The sequence below is a fragment of the Oryctolagus cuniculus genome, chromosome 3, assembly GCF_051225735.1.
Source record: "Oryctolagus cuniculus isolate XC-2025 breed Fujian yellow rabbit chromosome 3, ASM5122573v1, whole genome shotgun sequence".
Classification (NCBI taxonomy): Eukaryota; Metazoa; Chordata; class Mammalia; order Lagomorpha; family Leporidae; genus Oryctolagus; species Oryctolagus cuniculus.
This window is the reverse complement of record NC_142869.1, coordinates 165,489,471-165,508,116: the sequence shown is the minus strand read 5'-3', so window position 1 is coordinate 165,508,116 and position 18,646 is coordinate 165,489,471. Positions and strand designations below refer to the sequence as shown.

General features: G+C 49.0%; 1 protein-coding gene across 1 annotated transcript in view; it reads right to left on the bottom strand.

The window, feature by feature from the left end:
• Window positions 1–18,646, bottom strand: part of STRIP2 (striatin interacting protein 2) — a 50,771-nt gene that overhangs the window by 15,562 nt on the left and 16,563 nt on the right. Inside the window, exons 9-18 of the mRNA XM_008258206.5 lie at window positions 18,359–18,562; window positions 16,944–17,161; window positions 16,676–16,741; window positions 15,942–16,005; window positions 14,971–15,042; window positions 12,061–12,135; window positions 11,372–11,469; window positions 10,838–10,964; window positions 8,203–8,303; window positions 3,536–3,602 (exon numbers count right to left, since the gene is read on the bottom strand). Of these exons, the coding sequence (XP_008256428.1) occupies window positions 3,536–3,602; window positions 8,203–8,303; window positions 10,838–10,964; window positions 11,372–11,469; window positions 12,061–12,135; window positions 14,971–15,042; window positions 15,942–16,005; window positions 16,676–16,741; window positions 16,944–17,161; window positions 18,359–18,562 (1,092 nt within the window). The remainder of the gene's footprint in view (window positions 1–3,535; window positions 3,603–8,202; window positions 8,304–10,837; window positions 10,965–11,371; window positions 11,470–12,060; window positions 12,136–14,970; window positions 15,043–15,941; window positions 16,006–16,675; window positions 16,742–16,943; window positions 17,162–18,358; window positions 18,563–18,646) is intronic.

The window sequence follows — 18,646 nt, the reverse complement described above, 5'->3', positions numbered from 1 at the left end:
CTATCTGTTGCTTCACTTCCTAAATGACCACAACTGAGTCTGAGGCAGGCCAAAGCCAGGAGACAGGAACTCAATTTTGGTCTCCCACCCAATGTCAGGAACCCAAAATACTTGAGCCATCACCTGCTGCCTCCCAGGGCGCACATTAGCAGGAACTTGGAATCAGGAGTGGAACCAAGGCACTCTGACGTGGGACTCAGGTGTCCCCAGCAACATCTTAACTGCTAGGGCAAACGTCCACCCCATCCACTACCTTCTCCAGCAAGCTCCTTCTGCAGACTATGCCTAAGTCCCACACAATCATACCTTCACTATGTTTCATTTAAACTTGGAACTTAACTCTGACTTTGAATTTGAATACGGATGTTTGGAGATCTGGAAATTTTAAGCCTTCTTAACACAGGTGAGGATGATCTAAACCATTCTGAGAAAAACGAGAAGACTTTAGAAATTAATATGCCATGAATTTTGTCCTTATTTCATGTCCATCATGCCCTGTGGCTGGTGTTCTAAATACAGCCGAATTGAATTCAGCTCAAATTAAGAAACGTGAGAAAGTAGGAGTCTGAAACAAGATTACTTCAGCCCAGCAATTTCACTTCTAGGAATCTATTACAAGGAAGTACTCTGGGATAAAGTCAAGGTTCATGTGCAAGAATGTTCATTTTGGAGTTACACAGGGAAAACTGAAACAAATATCCAACATTAGTAGAACAGAATCATTTTTAAAAAATCAAGTAGCAGGGGGCCAGTTTTGTGGCACAGGGTGTTAAACCAATGCCTGCAACACTGGCATCCCATGTTGGAGTGCCAATTTAAGTCCCAGCTGCTCAGCTTCTGATCCAGCTCCTTGTTAATATGCCTGGAAAGCAGCAGAAGATGGCCTAAACGCCTGGGCTCCTGCCACCCGTATGGGAGACCCAGATGGAGTTCTGAGCTCTGGACTTTGGCCTGGCTCATCCACAGCCATTGTGGCCATTTTGGGGGTGAACCAGCAGATGGAAGCTCTCTCTCTGCCACTCTGTCTTTCAAATAAATAAATAAATCTTTCAAAAAGATCAAGTAGTAGAATGTTATGTGTAGGGGCCGGCACTGTGGCGTAGCAGTTAAAGCTGCCACCTGCGGTGCCAGCATCCCGTATGGGTGCCGGTTCCAGTGCCAGCTGCTCCACTTCCGATCCAGCTCTCTGCTATGGCCTGGGAAAGCAGCAGAAGATGGCCCAAGTCCTTGGGCCCCTGTACCCACGTGGGAAACGCGGAGACCTGGCTCCTGGCTTCATCCTGGCCTAGGCCCAGTCATTGCTGTCATTTGGGGAGTGAATCAGTGGATGAAAGATCTCTCTCTCTGTTCTCTCTATATATAACTTTCAAGTAAATAAATAAATCTTTAAAAAATGCTTAATAAAATCTATTGTGAATATTTAAATTTGACTATCTCAAGTGAAACATAAATATATAAGGTTCTAATTCTGTCAAATAACATGTATTTACATGTATATTATATAAATAAATGAATAAAGAAGTATATGGTAAATGTAACAAAACATTATCAGTAGTTATACATAGGTAGTTTAATTAGATTATCTTTATCTTCTTCCCATATTTTTCCATATTTCCCCAATCTTACGCAATAAGTGTATTAATTTTATAGTCAGTAAAAAAAGAAACATTTGAAACATTAAAGAAAATTCTATACACTTAAAAACAGCCAGCGTGTTTTCTATACTTAAAATTTGAAAAAAAGATAAATCTTATGTATTTAAACATCAGTCTTTCTCTGAGCACAGAACTCATCAGTTTAGACAAACAGTTCTTCTATTGAGGACCCGTGTGGGGTAAACTTGCCAGTTACGGAAGCCCTTACATTCGAGAAGCCCTTACGTTCTAAATTCAAGCAACAGAACAGTCTGCGGTTACCAAAACAAGCCACCAGGTGCCACCGTTGCTTTACAGAAGGAAGAGAAATACCTAGCATAATGTTTTTTTTTTTTTTTAAATACTCTTAGATATTAAAGTCTTCTCACAAGGCCTAATAATCATTTGGATAATTTTATGTTCATATCCCCAAAATTCTCTGGAAAGAGGGGTGAAAGTATAGTTGCTATCAATTCCTGTACAGGAAGTGACAGGGTTGGAACTGAGACTAGAGAACACTTTCTCTTAAGGGATAGACTCAGGCCACAACAGCCGACTGGAGGTTCTGGAACACCTCCTGGTAGGACTGCGCAGCTCCTGCGCACTGCTGTTTTTGTGGAGAACGCTGTCTTCAGCTCAGCTCTGAGTGGCAGGGTGCACGTCTCTACCCTGATTCTGCTGCCTGCAACCGTGAGGTCTCGGAAGTGACTTCAGTTCTCCAGTTATACAACAGTAACACCAACCTCACAGGGTTGTCTTCAAGGCTGAACAGCCTCACGTACATAAGCAGGGTCAGGTAACGTCTACCTCTCTGTAGGAGCAAGGCACGTCCAGCTTGTTGGGCTGCTTAGACCACTTCTGAATGAGGGTGGGAGAGGAGTGCCAGATTGGGTCCTTAGGACAAGAATCTCAGGACACAGTCTTGGAGTTTGTCTCCTACGAGGGGTGGACCCTGACAAGCCGTTTCATCCACCGGGCACTTTGATATAAGGGGGGGGAATGGGCCACATGGCTCCTAAGTCCCCTCTAGACAAGAATCCTCTGGGCCTATAAATCCTGTTCCCCAGAAGTATTATTTTTATAGAATATTCTTTTCTAACTCAACATTTTGCAGGTATTAAGTTGGGGGTGGAGGGTTACAGCACCCATGGGGGCATCATTCGGTCATTTAGCATACTGGACTCTTCAGTGTACCAGACTACATGTTAGACTGGGGGGCTGTAAAAGCCAAGATGATGCTATCTCTTCCTTCAAGGAGTCTACAGCCAAACTAGAAACACACAAATAATTAAAACGCAGCAGGAAGAGGGTAGGGCTAGGGTATATCTTAGGAGCTGTGGCAATACGTGATAGAGTACGCACCTTTTCTTCCATATGCTGTGAGTCAGTTTCATGGAATTCAGAATAACCCCGAGGGCCTTTTCTGACTTGCCTAGAACTGTTTTCAGAATGAGGAACATTCTGGGCCATCCTGTGGCTGTATCTTCTTTTGCCTCAGAGGTTTCAGGTAAGGTATTTTGTGAAGCCTGGATTTTATAACCTACATTATAATGAGAAGCAAATTGCTTATAGCACAGCAGGCAGAAGACGGACTGTGCAAGGCCAGAAGAGAGTCCTCCCAGGAGCATATGTTCACACTCAATTTGTCCCAGGATCTCTCTCAATTCCTTCTGCTCCTCTGTGTTTCTCGCTGACCCGTTCCTTGTCTCTGCAAAACGCTATGCTCAGCTTTTCCCCCATCTTTCTCAACTGGGTCAGCAGCTCTGCACTCTTGCCAGTATGCTTGCCTTGATCTAAGATTCCCAAACCAGGGCATACGGGGCTGGAGAAGAACTGAAAAGAGCAAACGGCAGCTTGGCCACCTGGCAATTTCAAAGGCCACCAAATCCCCGCGTGCTTACCAGGCTCTCCGTGGTAAGCTCCGGCAAATCCTGGATGGTACAGCAGGGGTAATCCAGGACCGAGATGCTGCAAGATGTAGATAAGGACACGCTTTAGGTGCACGGCAGCTGCAGGAAGAGGCTGAGTGTGCAAAGGGCAGGGGACACTTCTCTCCAGCAGGCTCCAGCTCTTTCCCACCTAGCAAGGCGGCTGCAGCTGAAAAAGGGTTCTGTGCCAGCTTCCTCTCCTCACGGACACGAGAGGAAGCAAGGGGTCCCTTCAGCCTGGACCCCATCTGGCCGACTCAAGAGTCAGAGCAGAAGAACAGCCTCTTTTCTTCTCTCTTTCTAAAAATATCCTCTTATTTATTTATTGCAAAGGTAGAATGATAGAGGGAGAGAGACAGAAAGAAGGGGGGGGGAGGAGAGAGGGAGAGAGAGAGAACGGGAGAGAGAGGGAGAGAGAGAGAGAAATATCTCATGCACTGGTTCACTCCCCAAAATGCCTGCAACAGCCAGGAGCCAGGAACTCTATCAACGTCTCCCATGTGAGTGGCGGGAAATCAAGTACTTGAGCAATCATCTGCTGCCTCCCAGGCTTCTTATCAGGAAGCTGAATGGGAAGGCGAGGGTAGGACTGGATCCCAGGCACTTCCAGTATGAGATGTGGGTGTCCCAAGCAAAGCTGGCGCACCACAGTGCCCACCCCTCCCCGCTCCTTAAAGACATGTAAACTTGAGTGCCTTTGTGCTTCTGAATTCAAGTGTACGCAGGAGTGTAACTGTGCTCCTAGGAACGCTGGCCACTTAATAACAATCTGAGGATGTGGGCATGAAATGAAGACCTCTCCTGTGTCTCACCAGATCTTTCTAAAAGACAGGAGCCCTGGCAATGGCCACAGAAGTCGCTACTAAAGGAAGCCTGCGAGAGGGGCAGCTTCCCGCAGCAGGCCCAACCTAGCAGGTCAAGGACGGTAACAGCATCTGCCCCCAACTGACAGCGTGGCAGCTGCAAGGGAGCTGCAGGATCTGCGGCAAACCAAGGGAAGCAGGCGAGAGTCAGGAGGGCAAATAAGGCCCAGCATGATGACCAGGGCAGAGTCAAACGAAAAAGGACAGCTCTCTTTCTTTCTGCATCTCCCTACTTCATTGGTATAGAGTAGCATTTGACTACCTAATCTCTAATGGACCTTTTGGTTCCAACATTTCACAAGACTTTAAACACCATCATATCTGAGCATCATTGGAATTGGGTAAAAGGATGTGGTGAAGACAAGTACGGGACTCCTCGGACCTGTTTCTGTATTTCAGAAGTCACCACTTTCATACCAGCAAAAGGCAGCAATTGACTTGGCCATACATGTTCACTTTTATACTAGAAACCTCTACCAAGATAATCTGAGGAAACCAGAGTAGGAGAAGAGAGGGCAGTGGGTCCATGTGTGACGTTGCTCATTTTGGTTCACCCTCCTGGATTCTCGCAGAGTTGTCAGTTCTGCACTGCCTCCCTCATTAGGAAAGACTTTCTCGGCTGGCTCAGCCACCTATCTACTTACCTCTGACTGACAAAGCCACAAGGCCAAGTAGGTCCCAGTGAGGAGAATATAGGGGCAGGAAATCCAAGATGGACTTACTCTAATTCCCTAGTGCACTGAATCCTGGCCCAAGGGATCAGAAAAGAAATGTACAAGCGTCTGGAGTATCCAGACTGCAGGAGCACGAGGAAGTCGTGCGACAATGCGCTGTGGGTGTTCCAGGCTCACAGGGTTCATTCCAAAGTAGAACTTATGGGCGGTGCATAAGGGAAGCATCTTGCACGGGCCAGCCTTAGCAAAAGCTGAAATCTGTCCCTCCGCTCTTCTAGCTCAAATCACTTACTGGACTGTCTGCCCCTTGGCACAGGAACAGTATTCCCTTCCTATACCCACCTCCTTCAACCGCAGTGATTAATCCAGGTGTTTATATCTAACCCTAGGAATCTGCAACAGGGAATGAGAGTTAATTCAGTCTCTGAATGACATGTTCAGCTCATGTGGGCGTAAATCACCAAGTGGCCCAAGAGGCAAACAAAACAGACTGTCAGGGCAGGCGCCATGGCTCACTAGGCTAATCCTCCACCTGCAGTGCCAGTACCACGGGTTCTAGTCCCAGTTGGGGTGCCGATTCTGTCCCAGTTGCTCCTCTTCCAGTCCAGCTCTCTGCTGTGGCCCAGGAGGGCAGCGGAGAATGGCCCAAGCGCTTGGGCCCTGCACCCGCATGGCAGACCAGGAGGAAGCACCTGGCTCCTGGCTTTGGATTGGCGCAGCGCGCTGGCCATAGCAGCCATTTGGTGGGGGAACCAATGGAAGGAAGACCTTTCTCTCTGTCTCTCTCTAACTCTGCCTGTCAAAAAAAAAAAAAAAAAAAAGAAAAGAAAAGAAAAGAAAGAAAAATCAGACTGTCAGTGAGAGGACACAGGCCTGGTGTCCACAGGGGGAGGTGGAAGGTTTCTGGGATCCCCCCACAAAAGACCAAGGTTCCTCAAGATGGTGCCATGTTTCCTTCTAACAAACTCTCTATTCTGCGTGAATCTGGCCCCCTGGTTTTGGTTACATGTGACAATGGTTGACTGTGCCTGTGTGCACTTGTGGCCCTGAGGTAGCCCAACCTTCACTTTTACTTGCCTTGGTAACCTAACTTGCATGTGGTAAGTGCCATTTTTAAGGAGATCAGGGTACAGGCATCCATGTAGTTAGGAAAAAACTCACCCTGCAATGCTTTCCCCCAAGACAGAGAGTTGAAATCACGCTCATATCTAACAAAATTCTAGGATGCAGTCAGCGGGGGTATTCTAATTTTAAAGATGAGGCCGCTGTGGCTGGGAGAAACAAAGTTCCCTGCTTCACATTACATAGGCAGATGAATGAAGGTCTCATGACTTTAGATTCTGTGAGGGCGTGTGTGTGTGTGTGTGTGTGTGGTGTGATGTAAATTATATAATAAACAGGCCTCTGTGGAATTGCACACAGTACTGAGATTGTGAGGTAACATCTTATAGTCCTCCTCTCTCTAGTCACTCCAAGTATGAGATGAGCCCTATTACTTCTTCCTTAGGAATTTTCCCTTTGGAAAATAATTCTGGCAAATTGCTGACTAACACGCTTCTACTTCTTGTGGACATAGAAAACTTAAGAAGCAGGATCTCTTGGGGTCAGCACTGTGGCATAGTGGGTAAAGCTGCCGCGTGCAGTGCCAACATCCCATAATGGTGCCGGTTCAAGTCCTGGCTGCTCCTCTTCTGATCCAGCTCTTTGCTAAGGCCTGGGAAGGCAGTAGGAGGTGGCCCAAATGCTTGAGCCCCTGGAGGGCCAGAAGAAGCTCTTGGCTCCTGGCTTTGGATCGGCTCAGCTCTGGCCATTGCAGACGTTTGGGAGTGAACCAGTGGATGGAAGACTTCTCTCTCTGCCTCTGCTTCTCTGTAACTCTGCCTTTCAAATAAATAAATAAATCTTAAAGAAAAAAATCAGGATCTCGCTGCAATCCCCAAATCCCTGGCTTAAAGAATGGAAAGCAATCTGTGTTCCCAGAGCAGCCTGTGTTCTGATCCTTTCTCTGATGCTTACTTAAGGGGTCTCATTAGCATGTTAATCTGGAACAAGTCAATTAACTCCTCTGAATGCATTTCCTAATTGGAAAAATGAGAATAAAACTTAGTGTAATACCTCTTAGCACTGCTGAGGAGATTAAATGAAATAGCAAATGTGAAAATACCTTATTTTTTAACCTATAAATTTATCTACCTAAATATGGGTCTCCTATTAATCTTCATTACAAATTTTTTTGTAACACCTTACAGTTTACAAAGCAGTGCAACTGCTCCAACTTATGATTTATATTAAGATCAAAGTTGACCAGAAAAGTAGGCCATTTCACAAAAAGCAACTGAACTTTCTACCAGAGGACTGAAATTTTGTCACTGCAGCTTCATTTCTTCCCCCTGCCCTTCATTTCAAGTTTATTAAAACTTTTTTAGTAGTACAAATGATTCAGGGATAGATTATCAAAAGATCAACTCAATAAAGTCTACATTTTTTTTTTTTAAAGGAGAAGGGTGCAAGCATAGAACAATCCAAGCTTCATTTCTTTAACTCACGACATTTTTCAGTTTTCAAAAATTTTAAATTCAAATACCTCTGCAAAGAGGCAAACCATATACTCCCAGTAGCTAACACTTGAAGGAAATTAGACTTCAACAGTGACAGCTCTTGGGGCAGGCGTTTGGTGCGATGGGTAAGTCACCTGCATCCCACATCAGAGTGCCTAGGTTTGGGCCCTGGCTCCTTCACTTCTAACCCAGTTTCCTGCTGATGTGTTCTCTGGAAGGCAACAGAAAGTGGTCCAAGTACTTGGGTCCCTGCCACCCATGAGGGAGACCAGGATTGACTTGTGGGCTCCCGACTTTGGCTGGGCCCAGCCTGGGCTGTTGCAGGCATTTGGGGAGTAAATCAATAAATGGAAGATCTCTTTTGTCTCTCCATCTTTCAAATGAAGTGAAAATAAAGAAAAATTAATAAAAAAAAAAAAAAGTGATAGCTCTAATACAGGAGGGACAAGGTACACTAAAAGAACAGACAGGCTAAGATAATGTAACTAACTTAACAGCCTCAAAATAGCCCATTGAAACAAACCAGTCCAGAGTCGAGTCCATACCTGTTTTTGGCAGTGATGTAGGACAAGATATTTTGATTGAAGAATTTCAGGATCAACGGGATGCAGTTGGCAAATACCAAATGTTGTGATACATATTCAAACTGAATTAAAACATCAAAGCAGAAAGCGCTGTTTACTTGGAGAAGAACAAAGTGTCTATGTAAAAATGAGAGGAAGTATAAGCCTAATTTCCATTCCTAAGAAAAATCTATTATCCCCTTGTGTTACCAGCTTTCCCAAGGAAATGGGAACAGTCATCTTCAGCTGCGTTAGAAGACAACCTGATGTGTATGTTGCAAGCTCCTGACCAAAAGCGCAAAACAAACGAGCAAGCCAGAAAAATGCACTCCAAGGAAATAGAAAGCATTGCTGTGAGATTGGCTCCTGAGCTCAACAGGAAGGAGGGCTCCCTGAGGGAGCTTTTCCATCCCAAATCTCTAGCTCATGTTCCCACTGTGATTGCTACAGCAGCGACAGGTGCAGCTCACTCCTGGCATCTGCCGCCATCACTCAGGATGGAGACGGCACAGAGTAACCAAGTGAACCACTGGAATGTGGGCTCCAGCTGGAGTCCGGCTGGCACACCACATTTTCCCTAGTACTTAGAATCCTGTAACTATTTTAATGAATGAGCAAACAGCAGCTTTTTAGCTAACAGACCCTGTACTGACAAGTTCGAGATGGTTTCTGGTGGGCTAAGCACCAGAACCGGGGGTCACATTTTGCTTTCTTGAATCTAGATGGGGTTTGTGTCCAGGAAGAGCTAGTGGGGCAGGTGGCCGTGCGGGTGGTGTCGTGGGGTTATGTCACCCAGGTTTTGCCCGTGGTACCCTGAGGAGCATCCTAGTTGCTTCCAGCTCCAGAACGTAGAATGGTGAGACAATCCAGAAACGGGGTTGAGCAGGCAGAGAACGGGTGCTTTGCACCCTCCGGCTCCTCCCCACAGCGGCATACTAGCCGCCTCTGCCTCTGGGGTGTGTGCTCAGAGGCAGGGAGTCAGCTTGTACCATGACCACTTCCTTCTTCTGCCTGAAGCTCACCCAGGGTATTTTCCAAAGCCCCAGACAGAGGAGCCAATACAAACCGACTATCAAGTGATGGAAACTTTTCTGTTTGAGATGTGCCTGAACTCTCTCAGGATTCACTGGCACTGACACACATCGGCAAGACCCATTAAGCTGCTTATCCGCGTGGCTTCCACCCACATACTGTCCACCAGGAGAGGCAGACGTGAACATGCATCCCTAGTTCTCTGTTCCCTTTCTCCAGTGAACGATGTCTCCTACTGGTCTCAGCGAACACAGGCAGAAGTGTGACACCAGGACATCCTAACAAGTCCAAAGATGTCTCTGAATGTGTTCAAGTGGAGAGATACTCTGCGTGTATGGGGCCAGGGCCAGGGCCATGAGCCTGCGGGGGTCCCCCTGCCCTACTGGCAAGCTAGGTTCTGCCTTCTTGGGAGGGAAATGGCCTGGAGCTTCTGGAAAGCTTTCTCTGCTCCCTGCAGTCTCCCCACACCGGAGGCATCCCTTTGCCACCTGCACCTTGTCCCCGTGTCCCACAGGACCAAGTCCAAACTCCTTAGCATGGCAAACAACGTCTTCATGGGAAAGCAGGCTCTTTACCTTTTTTAAGTTTCTTTTACTTCATCCAAAAAACAGGGATGACGTAAGACCTACCTCATGGAGATGATAGAGCACAGAAGGGCTCAGTAATTGTGTGCTATCAGAAATACCTTGATCTGTTCCTTGCCATGGACTACCAGGCCGTTCCCGTCTCTCCCCGTGCCAGGCAGAACTCCAGAAACAGTTAATTGCCGTCTGCAAAGGCACTTTGCTCTCTCCCCTCTGGACTTCCATGTAACTAGCTTTTCTGCTTGAAATGCTTCCTGGTCTCCTCCCCTGAAACTCCCACATCCTGGCTAATATGTTTCTCTAGGACTCTGGTTAGAAGTCATCTCTTCTCTGCTTCAAGCTAGATTCGGTGTTTCTATCACGGGGAAGAACTGTGGTGCAGTGGCTTACGCTGCTGTTTGTGATGCCTGCATCCCATGTTGGAGTGCTGGTTCAGGACCTGGCTACTCTGCTGCCAATCCAGTGCCCTGGTAATGCGTTTGGGAAGTACTCCATGCCAGAGAGATCCGGATGGAGTTCTGGGCCCCTGGCTTTGGCCTGGGCCGGCCCCAACTGCATGACAGCATTTATCACTCTATAATTGTAAAATTGGTTATTTTGTACTTGTATCCTTTACAAGACATCAGGCCCTTAAGAGCCAGCACTGTACCTTATTCAGAATTATATCTCAAATGTCAGAAAAGTGCTTCACACACAGAAAAGTGTGGTCAACATACTTTGCCACCCTTTCTTTTTTTGTAGAATGTTAGAATTCTGTCTGGCCTGGGCATATTCCCAAGAAGTCAAGATCCCTACTCATAACGCTGGGATAACATACAAAGAACATGGACATCTATACCTTTCTACACGTAGCTCCCTACCACCACTCCATGCCCCCAGCTCAAGCTTCTAGAAAGACAAGGCTGAAAGATGCTCGGTGGACTTCACGGGCCCTGCATTCCTCCCCAAGAGACGGGGCCTGGAGAACACCTGAGACCCATGGAGTGTTTCTGGCTGCTTACCTGGTAGATGTGGTTGAGTTTGAAGTGTTTGAGAAGCAGGAGGAGCAGGGCAGAGATACTCTTGACAATGATCTCTTTGTGTCTGTTCACATCAATGCCCAGCTTCATGCTCTGTACAACAGTGATGCTGCAGTGGGGAGAGGAGGCATCGGTGGAGAGGATGATCTTAAAGGGAGGCCCACGATGACCCACGTCCTTGGGTCAGAAGCAGTACAAGCGGGAGGAACCTGAACTTCTGTGCTAGGGAAACCTGCAGAGTTCCCACCTGCAAGCCTGTCTGGAGAAAACCTCCACTGGTCTCTGTTGCTCTCTCTCTCCTCGGGGAAGCTCGTCCCTTGGCAGTGTCCACCCACATCCCTGGGCTGCCAGTCACTGGCACGGAGGTCGCCCTCCAGGCCCTCCGTCCTCAGCTAAAAAGAGCACAGCAGAGAGGCCTGCCGGGGAGTGGGAGATCTCGCTGGGGACGATCCCGTGAGCGTTCACAAGGAGGGGCGGGGACAGACAAGACAGCTAGTGCCCGGTGGAAGCACTCACGGCATCTCCTCGGGCAGGACGTCTGCCAGGATGTTGATAGAGTCTGTCTTAGCCTTGGAGGTGGGGGCTGCGGCCAGCAGAATCTTAAGCAGAGCGATCTGGGAAGCGGAAGAGGAGGCGGTGGTTCTCCCCACCTCACCAGCCCCATGGGAAGCGTTTTCAAGCCTTTCCCTATGTTCTTCCCTTGGGGATCAAATCTCCCCAGCACCCAGAAGGGCAAACAGGTGCCCAGTCCTGAGAGGCCTGCCTGTTAGGCTAGGGAGGGAGCCACAGGGAGTTGACAGGCTGCTCTGCTTCAAGACTGCTCTATCCAAAGGGGAGGTTGCACAAAAACAGGGAGGGATAAGCTCAACTCCTCCCACCACCCTGACTGGCAGCACTGCCCCCACTTTCAGCGTGAGGCTATGTAGGCCTTGGCGGCCCTGGCAGATCTCAGAGGACTCTGCACTTACCTAGGAGGAGGGCCCCCAACTCAGCCCTTACAAGGCTCACCTTGTCGTCCACCCCTCCCAAAGAAAGAGGAGGGAGAACAGCTCCTTCAGAGGGGCCCTGGGGAAAGCTCAGAATGCCTTGCCGAGGGGCGAAATCTCAGGGAAAAGCTCAAAGGGCGGACAGCCAGCTTGACACGGCTCCCGGCTGTGTGCTCCTGGCAGTGGAGAAGGGCTGCGGTGGCCCAGCTGGCTCCTTACCATGTACTGGGGGAGGCTGTACAGCATGCCCTGGTAGAGGATTTCACACGGCGTCTCTGGAACCACCTCTTCCCCCTGTGGCAGAAACACACGGTTTGCATAGGCCAGGTCGTGAGGGGTGGCGTGCAGAGAGCACGGGGGCCGAGTCAGACCTAGGTTCTCCCCCTAGAGCTGTTGATGGCTCACTGTACGACCTTGGAAAGGTCACCTTCCTCTCCAAGTCCTAATTTCTTCTTCAGTAGGATCAGCAGGCTGGTCAGCATGGCCTTTCTTGGCTCTTCTGGGTCTCACAATGTATGATTCCGGTTTTTCCACTCCCTGGCGTGAGTCCAGAATTTCTTTCAGGAGTCACAACTTCCTCCCAAGAGCTGGGTCAGAAGACTGCTTGGCTGGACAGACACACAGGCCAGAAGGACCACCCTGGACACACATGGGCTCAAGTAGGCCACAGGTATGCCTGGGATACTGGAACAGACGCTGCACACAGAGGTACTTTCCACGGTGTCCACCTGGGGAGCCAAGAGCTATAGAACGCTCTGTAATCCAGGAAGAAGAGGTAGGTGGCTCAACAATGAAGGCTCATAAGGGTGACTTATAACCCAGAGGGACAGGAGGAGTATTTGCAGGGAAGCTTTTAGGTGGAAGCAAACTAGCTTCTTCTTTCCATTAGCCCCAACAACAGCACTTTCTTTTTCTGACGAGTCCCCCCATGCACAACTGTCTGTGGCCATTTTTCCCCTCAGTTTTACTTATTTATCTGAGAGGCAGAGATATAGGTACACAAAGAGACAGAGAGATAGAGCTTCCACTCACTGGTTCACTCCCAAATGCCTGTAAGAGGCAGGGCTAATACAGACTGAAGCCCGGAGCTAGGAGCCCAGAACTCAATCTGGGTCTCCTGTGTGAATGGCCGAGGACTTGAGCCAAGGCTGCTGCCTCCCAGGGTGCACAGTGGCAGGAAGCTGGAATCAGGAGCAGGGTTGGGTACTGAGCCAACTGGCATCTTATAGCTATGCCAAACGCCTGCACTGAAACACCTAGTGTTTATGCCGCCGTCTCCTGGGTTTGCTCCCACTTTGTGTTTTTCTTACTCTTCGTTTCTGGCTCCTTTTCTAACTCACCCCACTCTCAACACATTGGCTTGTCCCAGGGCTTTGTCAAGGGTTCCATGCTCTTCTCTGTCTCTGCTCCTTCCTTGAGTCACCGCAGCTGGTTCTAGGGCTATTCACATGGTCTGTAAGTCAGTGACTCTCAAATTTATTTCTAGAAACAGCCTCCTCCCTAGGACTCCAGACCTATATATTTGATTGCCTGGCAGTGTCTCTTGGATAGCTAACAGGCGTCTAAAGCTTAGTATGATGAAAACAGAACTCTTAATATTCCTCCCCATCTTGGCAAAGGGTACTTACTCTGGATTCCTCTCTCTGCCTGTCTACATCCAATTGAACTTCAAGTCCTGTCAGCTAGATCTCTAAAATATAGCCCAAGTTCACTCACTTTTCTCCATGTTCATAAATACTTCCCCAGTGCTGGTCACCATCATCTCTCACCTGGACCATTTTAAGAGCTGCCTATCTGGTCTCCCTGCTTCTACTCTTTTCTGGTCCTATCTTTACGTGGCAGCCAATGGGTTTTTGTTTTTGTTGTTCTTTTGTTTTCTAAAGATTTATTTATTTATTTTAAAAGTGGAGTTAAAGAGAAGGAGAGGTGGAGACACAGAGACAGAAGTCTTCCATCAGCTACCCCAAATGGTAGCAACAGCTGGAGCTGGGCCAGACCAAATCCAGGAGCTAGAAGCTTCATCTAGGCCTCCCAAGTGGGTGTAGGGAGCCAAGCACTTGGGCCATCCTCTGCTGATTTTTCCAGGTGCATTAGTAGGGAGCTGGATGGGAACTGGAGCAGTTGGGACTCAAACAGGCACCCATATAGGATGGTGGCACTGGAAGTGGTGGCTTAACCCCCTATGCCACAGCACCGGCCCCTGAGCCAATAGTTTTGAAAAACATAAATTGGAGTAGGAGTTTAGCCTAGTGAGTAAGACATTGCTCAAGATATCTGCATCCCACATCAGAGAACCTGAGTCGGATTCTTGGTTCTGGCTCTTGATCCAGCTTCCTGCTAACACAGATCCTGGGAGGCAGCAGTGATAACTCAGTATTTGGATTCCTGTCACCCACATGGGAGATGTGGATTAAGTTCCAGGCTCCCAGCCTCAGCCCTGGCCTGGCCCTGGCCACTATAGGCCATGGAGCTTGAACCAGCAGATGGGAGTTATATTTCTCTCTTTATCTCAAATAATTAAACTTTTTAAATAATAATAAAAGCATAAATCAGATCATGTTGCTTCCCTGCTTAAAACCCAAAAGGCTTTCCCGTGTGCCAGGAACCAATTCTGAGCTTCCCCACTTTTGCTTACAGGTCCTGTGTAAAGTCTCAGGTGACGTCTTTGACTCTGCCTCCACAACCCCACCCCTCAGCTCAGTTCTCCAGACACTCTGTCCTTGCGCTCCCCTCTGTTCCCGCTGCTCCCTGCTGTTCCCTCTGCTTGGAAGGCTCTTTCTTCCGGTGTTCCTACGTCTGGCTTCTTCTCACATTTCAGATCGTGCTGAAAAGTCACCTTCTCAGAGGTCTACCTACTTTGAGTGCCCAACCTAAGGTAGTCTACAGATGCTATCGTGTCGTCCTATTTACATTGCATTCATTGTACTTAGCATTAACTGATAGTCTTTGGGTTGCCTATTTGTTTACTGTCTTTCTTCCCTAACTTTAATATATTGTGGAAGCCAGGACCTTGTCTTGTCTGGCACTCAGGTAGAGCCAATACACTGAATGAGCACATGCACACAGCTCTGGGGCAGCACCAGACAGAGTTCCTCCTGCTGTCCTCCTGTGCAGGAGCCCAAGGCTCACCAAAGACATGGGGCATTTCTCCAGCTCCTCTTCGTTCTTGATCTGCACGTCTGCGATGGAGATATACTTGTGCTGGGGAAGATGAGAAGATCAACAAGGGCTTAGGGCCTCAGCCACATGTGCACCAGGCCTTACTTAACTTCATCACCGACAAGAAAATGTTCTGATTATGGTTTGCCACCCCAAATGGACATGAACTCTTTGAGGACAGGAGTCCTATTTACCCCCGCATGAGCACTGTTGCTGTTTATTCCCTGTTTCCATAATTACTGAACAGCAGCAAATACCTTTATAGCATTTACCTTTACACAAAGTAGAAACCAACCACAGGCCCATGTCCCTGCCCTAAGAGGATATTTATTTATTTGAGAGGCAGAAAACAGAGAAAGAAAGAGCTCCTCCATCTGTTGCGTCACTCCTCAAGTGCCTGAACTAGCCAGAGGGTAGAAGCTGGGAGCTGGGACCCCAATCTAGGTCTCCCATGTGGGTGGCAGGGGCCCAACTATTTGAGCCATCACTGGTGCCTGCTGGTGTCTGCATTAGCCGGAAGCTGGAGTCAGGTGCGGAGGTGGGTCTCGAAGGCCGAATGCCCAGCCCTGCCCTGAGGGTTCTGATGTATGTGTGGTGTGATGAACCCACACTTTGTATCCACACACACAGTGGATGCTGAGGAGTTGTCTGCGCAATCCGGGCCTTGGGGAGTTTGTGGGCCTTCGAGGGAGACAGGTGGGGGGAAAGAGAAGGATGGGAAGGCAGAAAGGGAATGAGAAGAAAGAAGTCCATCTGTCTGAATGTGAGAAACTGGGTAGTTAGGGAGAGGTTTTATTTTTCCGGTTTGGCCAGAAGGCCTGCAGGGGAATTTGTAGGAGGTACAGAATGAATCTGTCAGGAGAGTTCCACCCAGCTTCCAGGACCCCTGACAATCTGACTCAGCTTGATGGCTCCCTAGCCCCGAGAGCCCGACTGGTCACCTGTTTAAGGGTCTTCACACTCTCATGGATGGGTCTGGGTAATCCAACCAAGGTATCTGTGTCCCTGTGAAAGGCCAGACACACCAGATCATGAGCTTTCAAAGTACAGAGAACTACTCATACCCTCTGGGGTGACACGGGCCGTGCCACTTTCACATCTACACCCTGGTATTCTGCAAGCTTCTGGGTCCCCCAGCATCACTTCAGGACACAGAAAGAACCATGGCACACTGAAGTGTTTATGAAAACTAGGAGATTCACTTAGTCTGGGAGTGGTAGGTTCCCACCTAAAAGTGGTGTGGCTCAGTGATAGTTAAATCCCAGAAACACAACCCTCTCAGTTTTGTAGTGGCCAGTGGGAAGGACTCACGAGGGCCAAGAAATGGGAGAAGACTGAGCGGTTCCCACCATGTGCCTTATTCACAGAATTTTACCCCATTAGAGCAGGAAGGGCCCTGAAGGTTAGGTCAGGAAGATATTGAAACCCCAAAGGGAAATTTCCTATGCTCAAGGTCTTATATCTGGCTCAGAACACAGAAGTTCTTTGAGGAAACTGAAAGAAACCCAAGGAAAAAACTCCATGGAAAGAACCTGAAGTACTCACTGGGAGTCGCCCTTTGTCCAGCTGCTCTGGGCCGCAGTATGACTCCCAGGCAACCTGCCTCACTCCACGCTACCTGGTCCCCTGGCCCCAGGAGCCACTCCACAGCCAGCCCCGACCATCAGTCACTTACTGCCCCAGGGTGAATCCGATGAACTTGTTCCTGCTCATCTCCAAGAAGTGCTCGATGTCCTTCTGCCTGAGAGGGTGACAAGAGGTCAGCCCGAGAAGGGAAGAAAGCACACCTTAGAGCCTCGCTGGGCTCCTGTGCTCCAGTTGGAAGGCCGGAGCCATGGGGGAGAGACAGCATTTAAAGAGGGAACTTCAAACACAGGGGCTCGGACTGCCATGTTAATGAGCCCCGAATACAGATCGCTCCGCCCCGGGCCTGTTCCCCTTACCTGACCTTCGGGGCCCAGGGAAGGCCCTTGGGAAAGGCCACCCGTTCGGCAGAGAGGGGCGCTTGTGAGGGCGGCGGTGGGACCAGAGGGTCCTGCTCCAGCAAGTCTAACTCTCCATCGCCAGCAGGCTCCTCTTCCTCCTCTGTGGCTGGTTCCTCGTTCTTGAAGAGATCCCTTTCATTGTAGATGTCCAGGCTGTCCTGCTTAGTGAGGAGTTGCTGTGGGGTGGGAGGGAGAGCAGAGACCTCGCCCTAGGCATCCTGATAAGGAGCCATCCCCTACCACAGGCTTCCAGGCTCCAGGGAGCATGAAGTCAGGACCCAGCTCCTGTGAGACAAGCCCATTCCCCCACCTCAACCCTACTGCCCCCACTGGGCCCAACCCCCAGGACAAGCAGTCTCAGGCAACCACACCAAAGGCCAGGGAGCAGAGCACAGGTGATCCCTGAAGTCATAGTTGCTTGGCTGTCAGAAGGCACTGATGCCTTTTTTTTGCTCGCACTTTCCTTCCTAATTATGTTCTGCTTAGGTGAACGTTTGCCTTCTGTGAGCATACGCCAGCTGGCTGGCTGAGGAACAGGACAGAAGCTTGCTGCTAGGCAAGCGAGTTTGGAATTTTAAATCTTATCACAGAAAGAAAAAAGATCGGACAGAAATAGGCCAAAAAGTTAACAGTGACTGTTGCTGGTTGTTAAGATTGTGGGTGATTTCTCTTTTCTCCTTTCATCACATTTTTTATATTTGTTCCAAATTTTCTACAGTGAGTAAGCATTACTTTATAAAACAAAAAAATAAAGGTTAAAAACATCACACTGCAGACATGCAAACTGGATTACTGAGCATGACTGTCTGGTTCTGCCGACTGTAGCTGGAGAACTCAGACAGGTCAGGCAGGGGAGTTCATGGGAATGTGGCCAGGTCTCACCGTAACTTGTCATTCGGATCTTTTTAGGACGGCAGACTGTACCTAGAACCCTAACCAGTCACTTCTCAGATAGGAGCCTGTGCTCCCAGAGCCAGAGAAGAATAAACCTTCTAGCTGCCAAGAAACTGGTAAAGTGCCTCACCCAGGCACATGGATTCATGGGAGTCCTATTCAGGACCCAGGGTTCTACCCTAACTTATTCAGGATGCTAAGCAACTCAAGAGACTGAGGCCCGGGCCCATGATGCTGCAGCAAGACGAGGCTGTATGATTTGATATCACAGTGTTGCATCAGGACAGCCCAGGAACCTGTCGGGACAGGGGGATGGAGGCCGAAGTACAGATCTGAAGGCTTCAGGATGGTCCCAGGGCCAGCCTGGAGCAGGGTGAGCCACATCATCCTCTGCTCTTTCCCACCACACCCAGAGTAGCCCCTAATCTTAATTTGGGACCAGCCAGCATCACAACACCACTGTCTGCTCTAGTCCATACCCTTCGAGAGCCACGGCGGCCTCGCAGCTTGGAGGGTGGTGGCGCCAGCTGCGACTCCCCCAGGTCGAGCGTGTAAGAGGGCGGGGAGGCGGCGCGCATGCTCTTCACCACCTGGATGCTGTCCTCGGCCAGCGGGGGCAGGCCCAGTTCTGCCCGCTTCTGCACTTTGAGGGCCTGAAGATGCTCAAATCCACCAAGGGTGAACTAAGGATGGAACAGAAAAGGGGCAGAGAAGGGAGAGGAAGGGGAAGGAAGTCAGAGACAGCAAGGCCAGGGAAACATGGATGG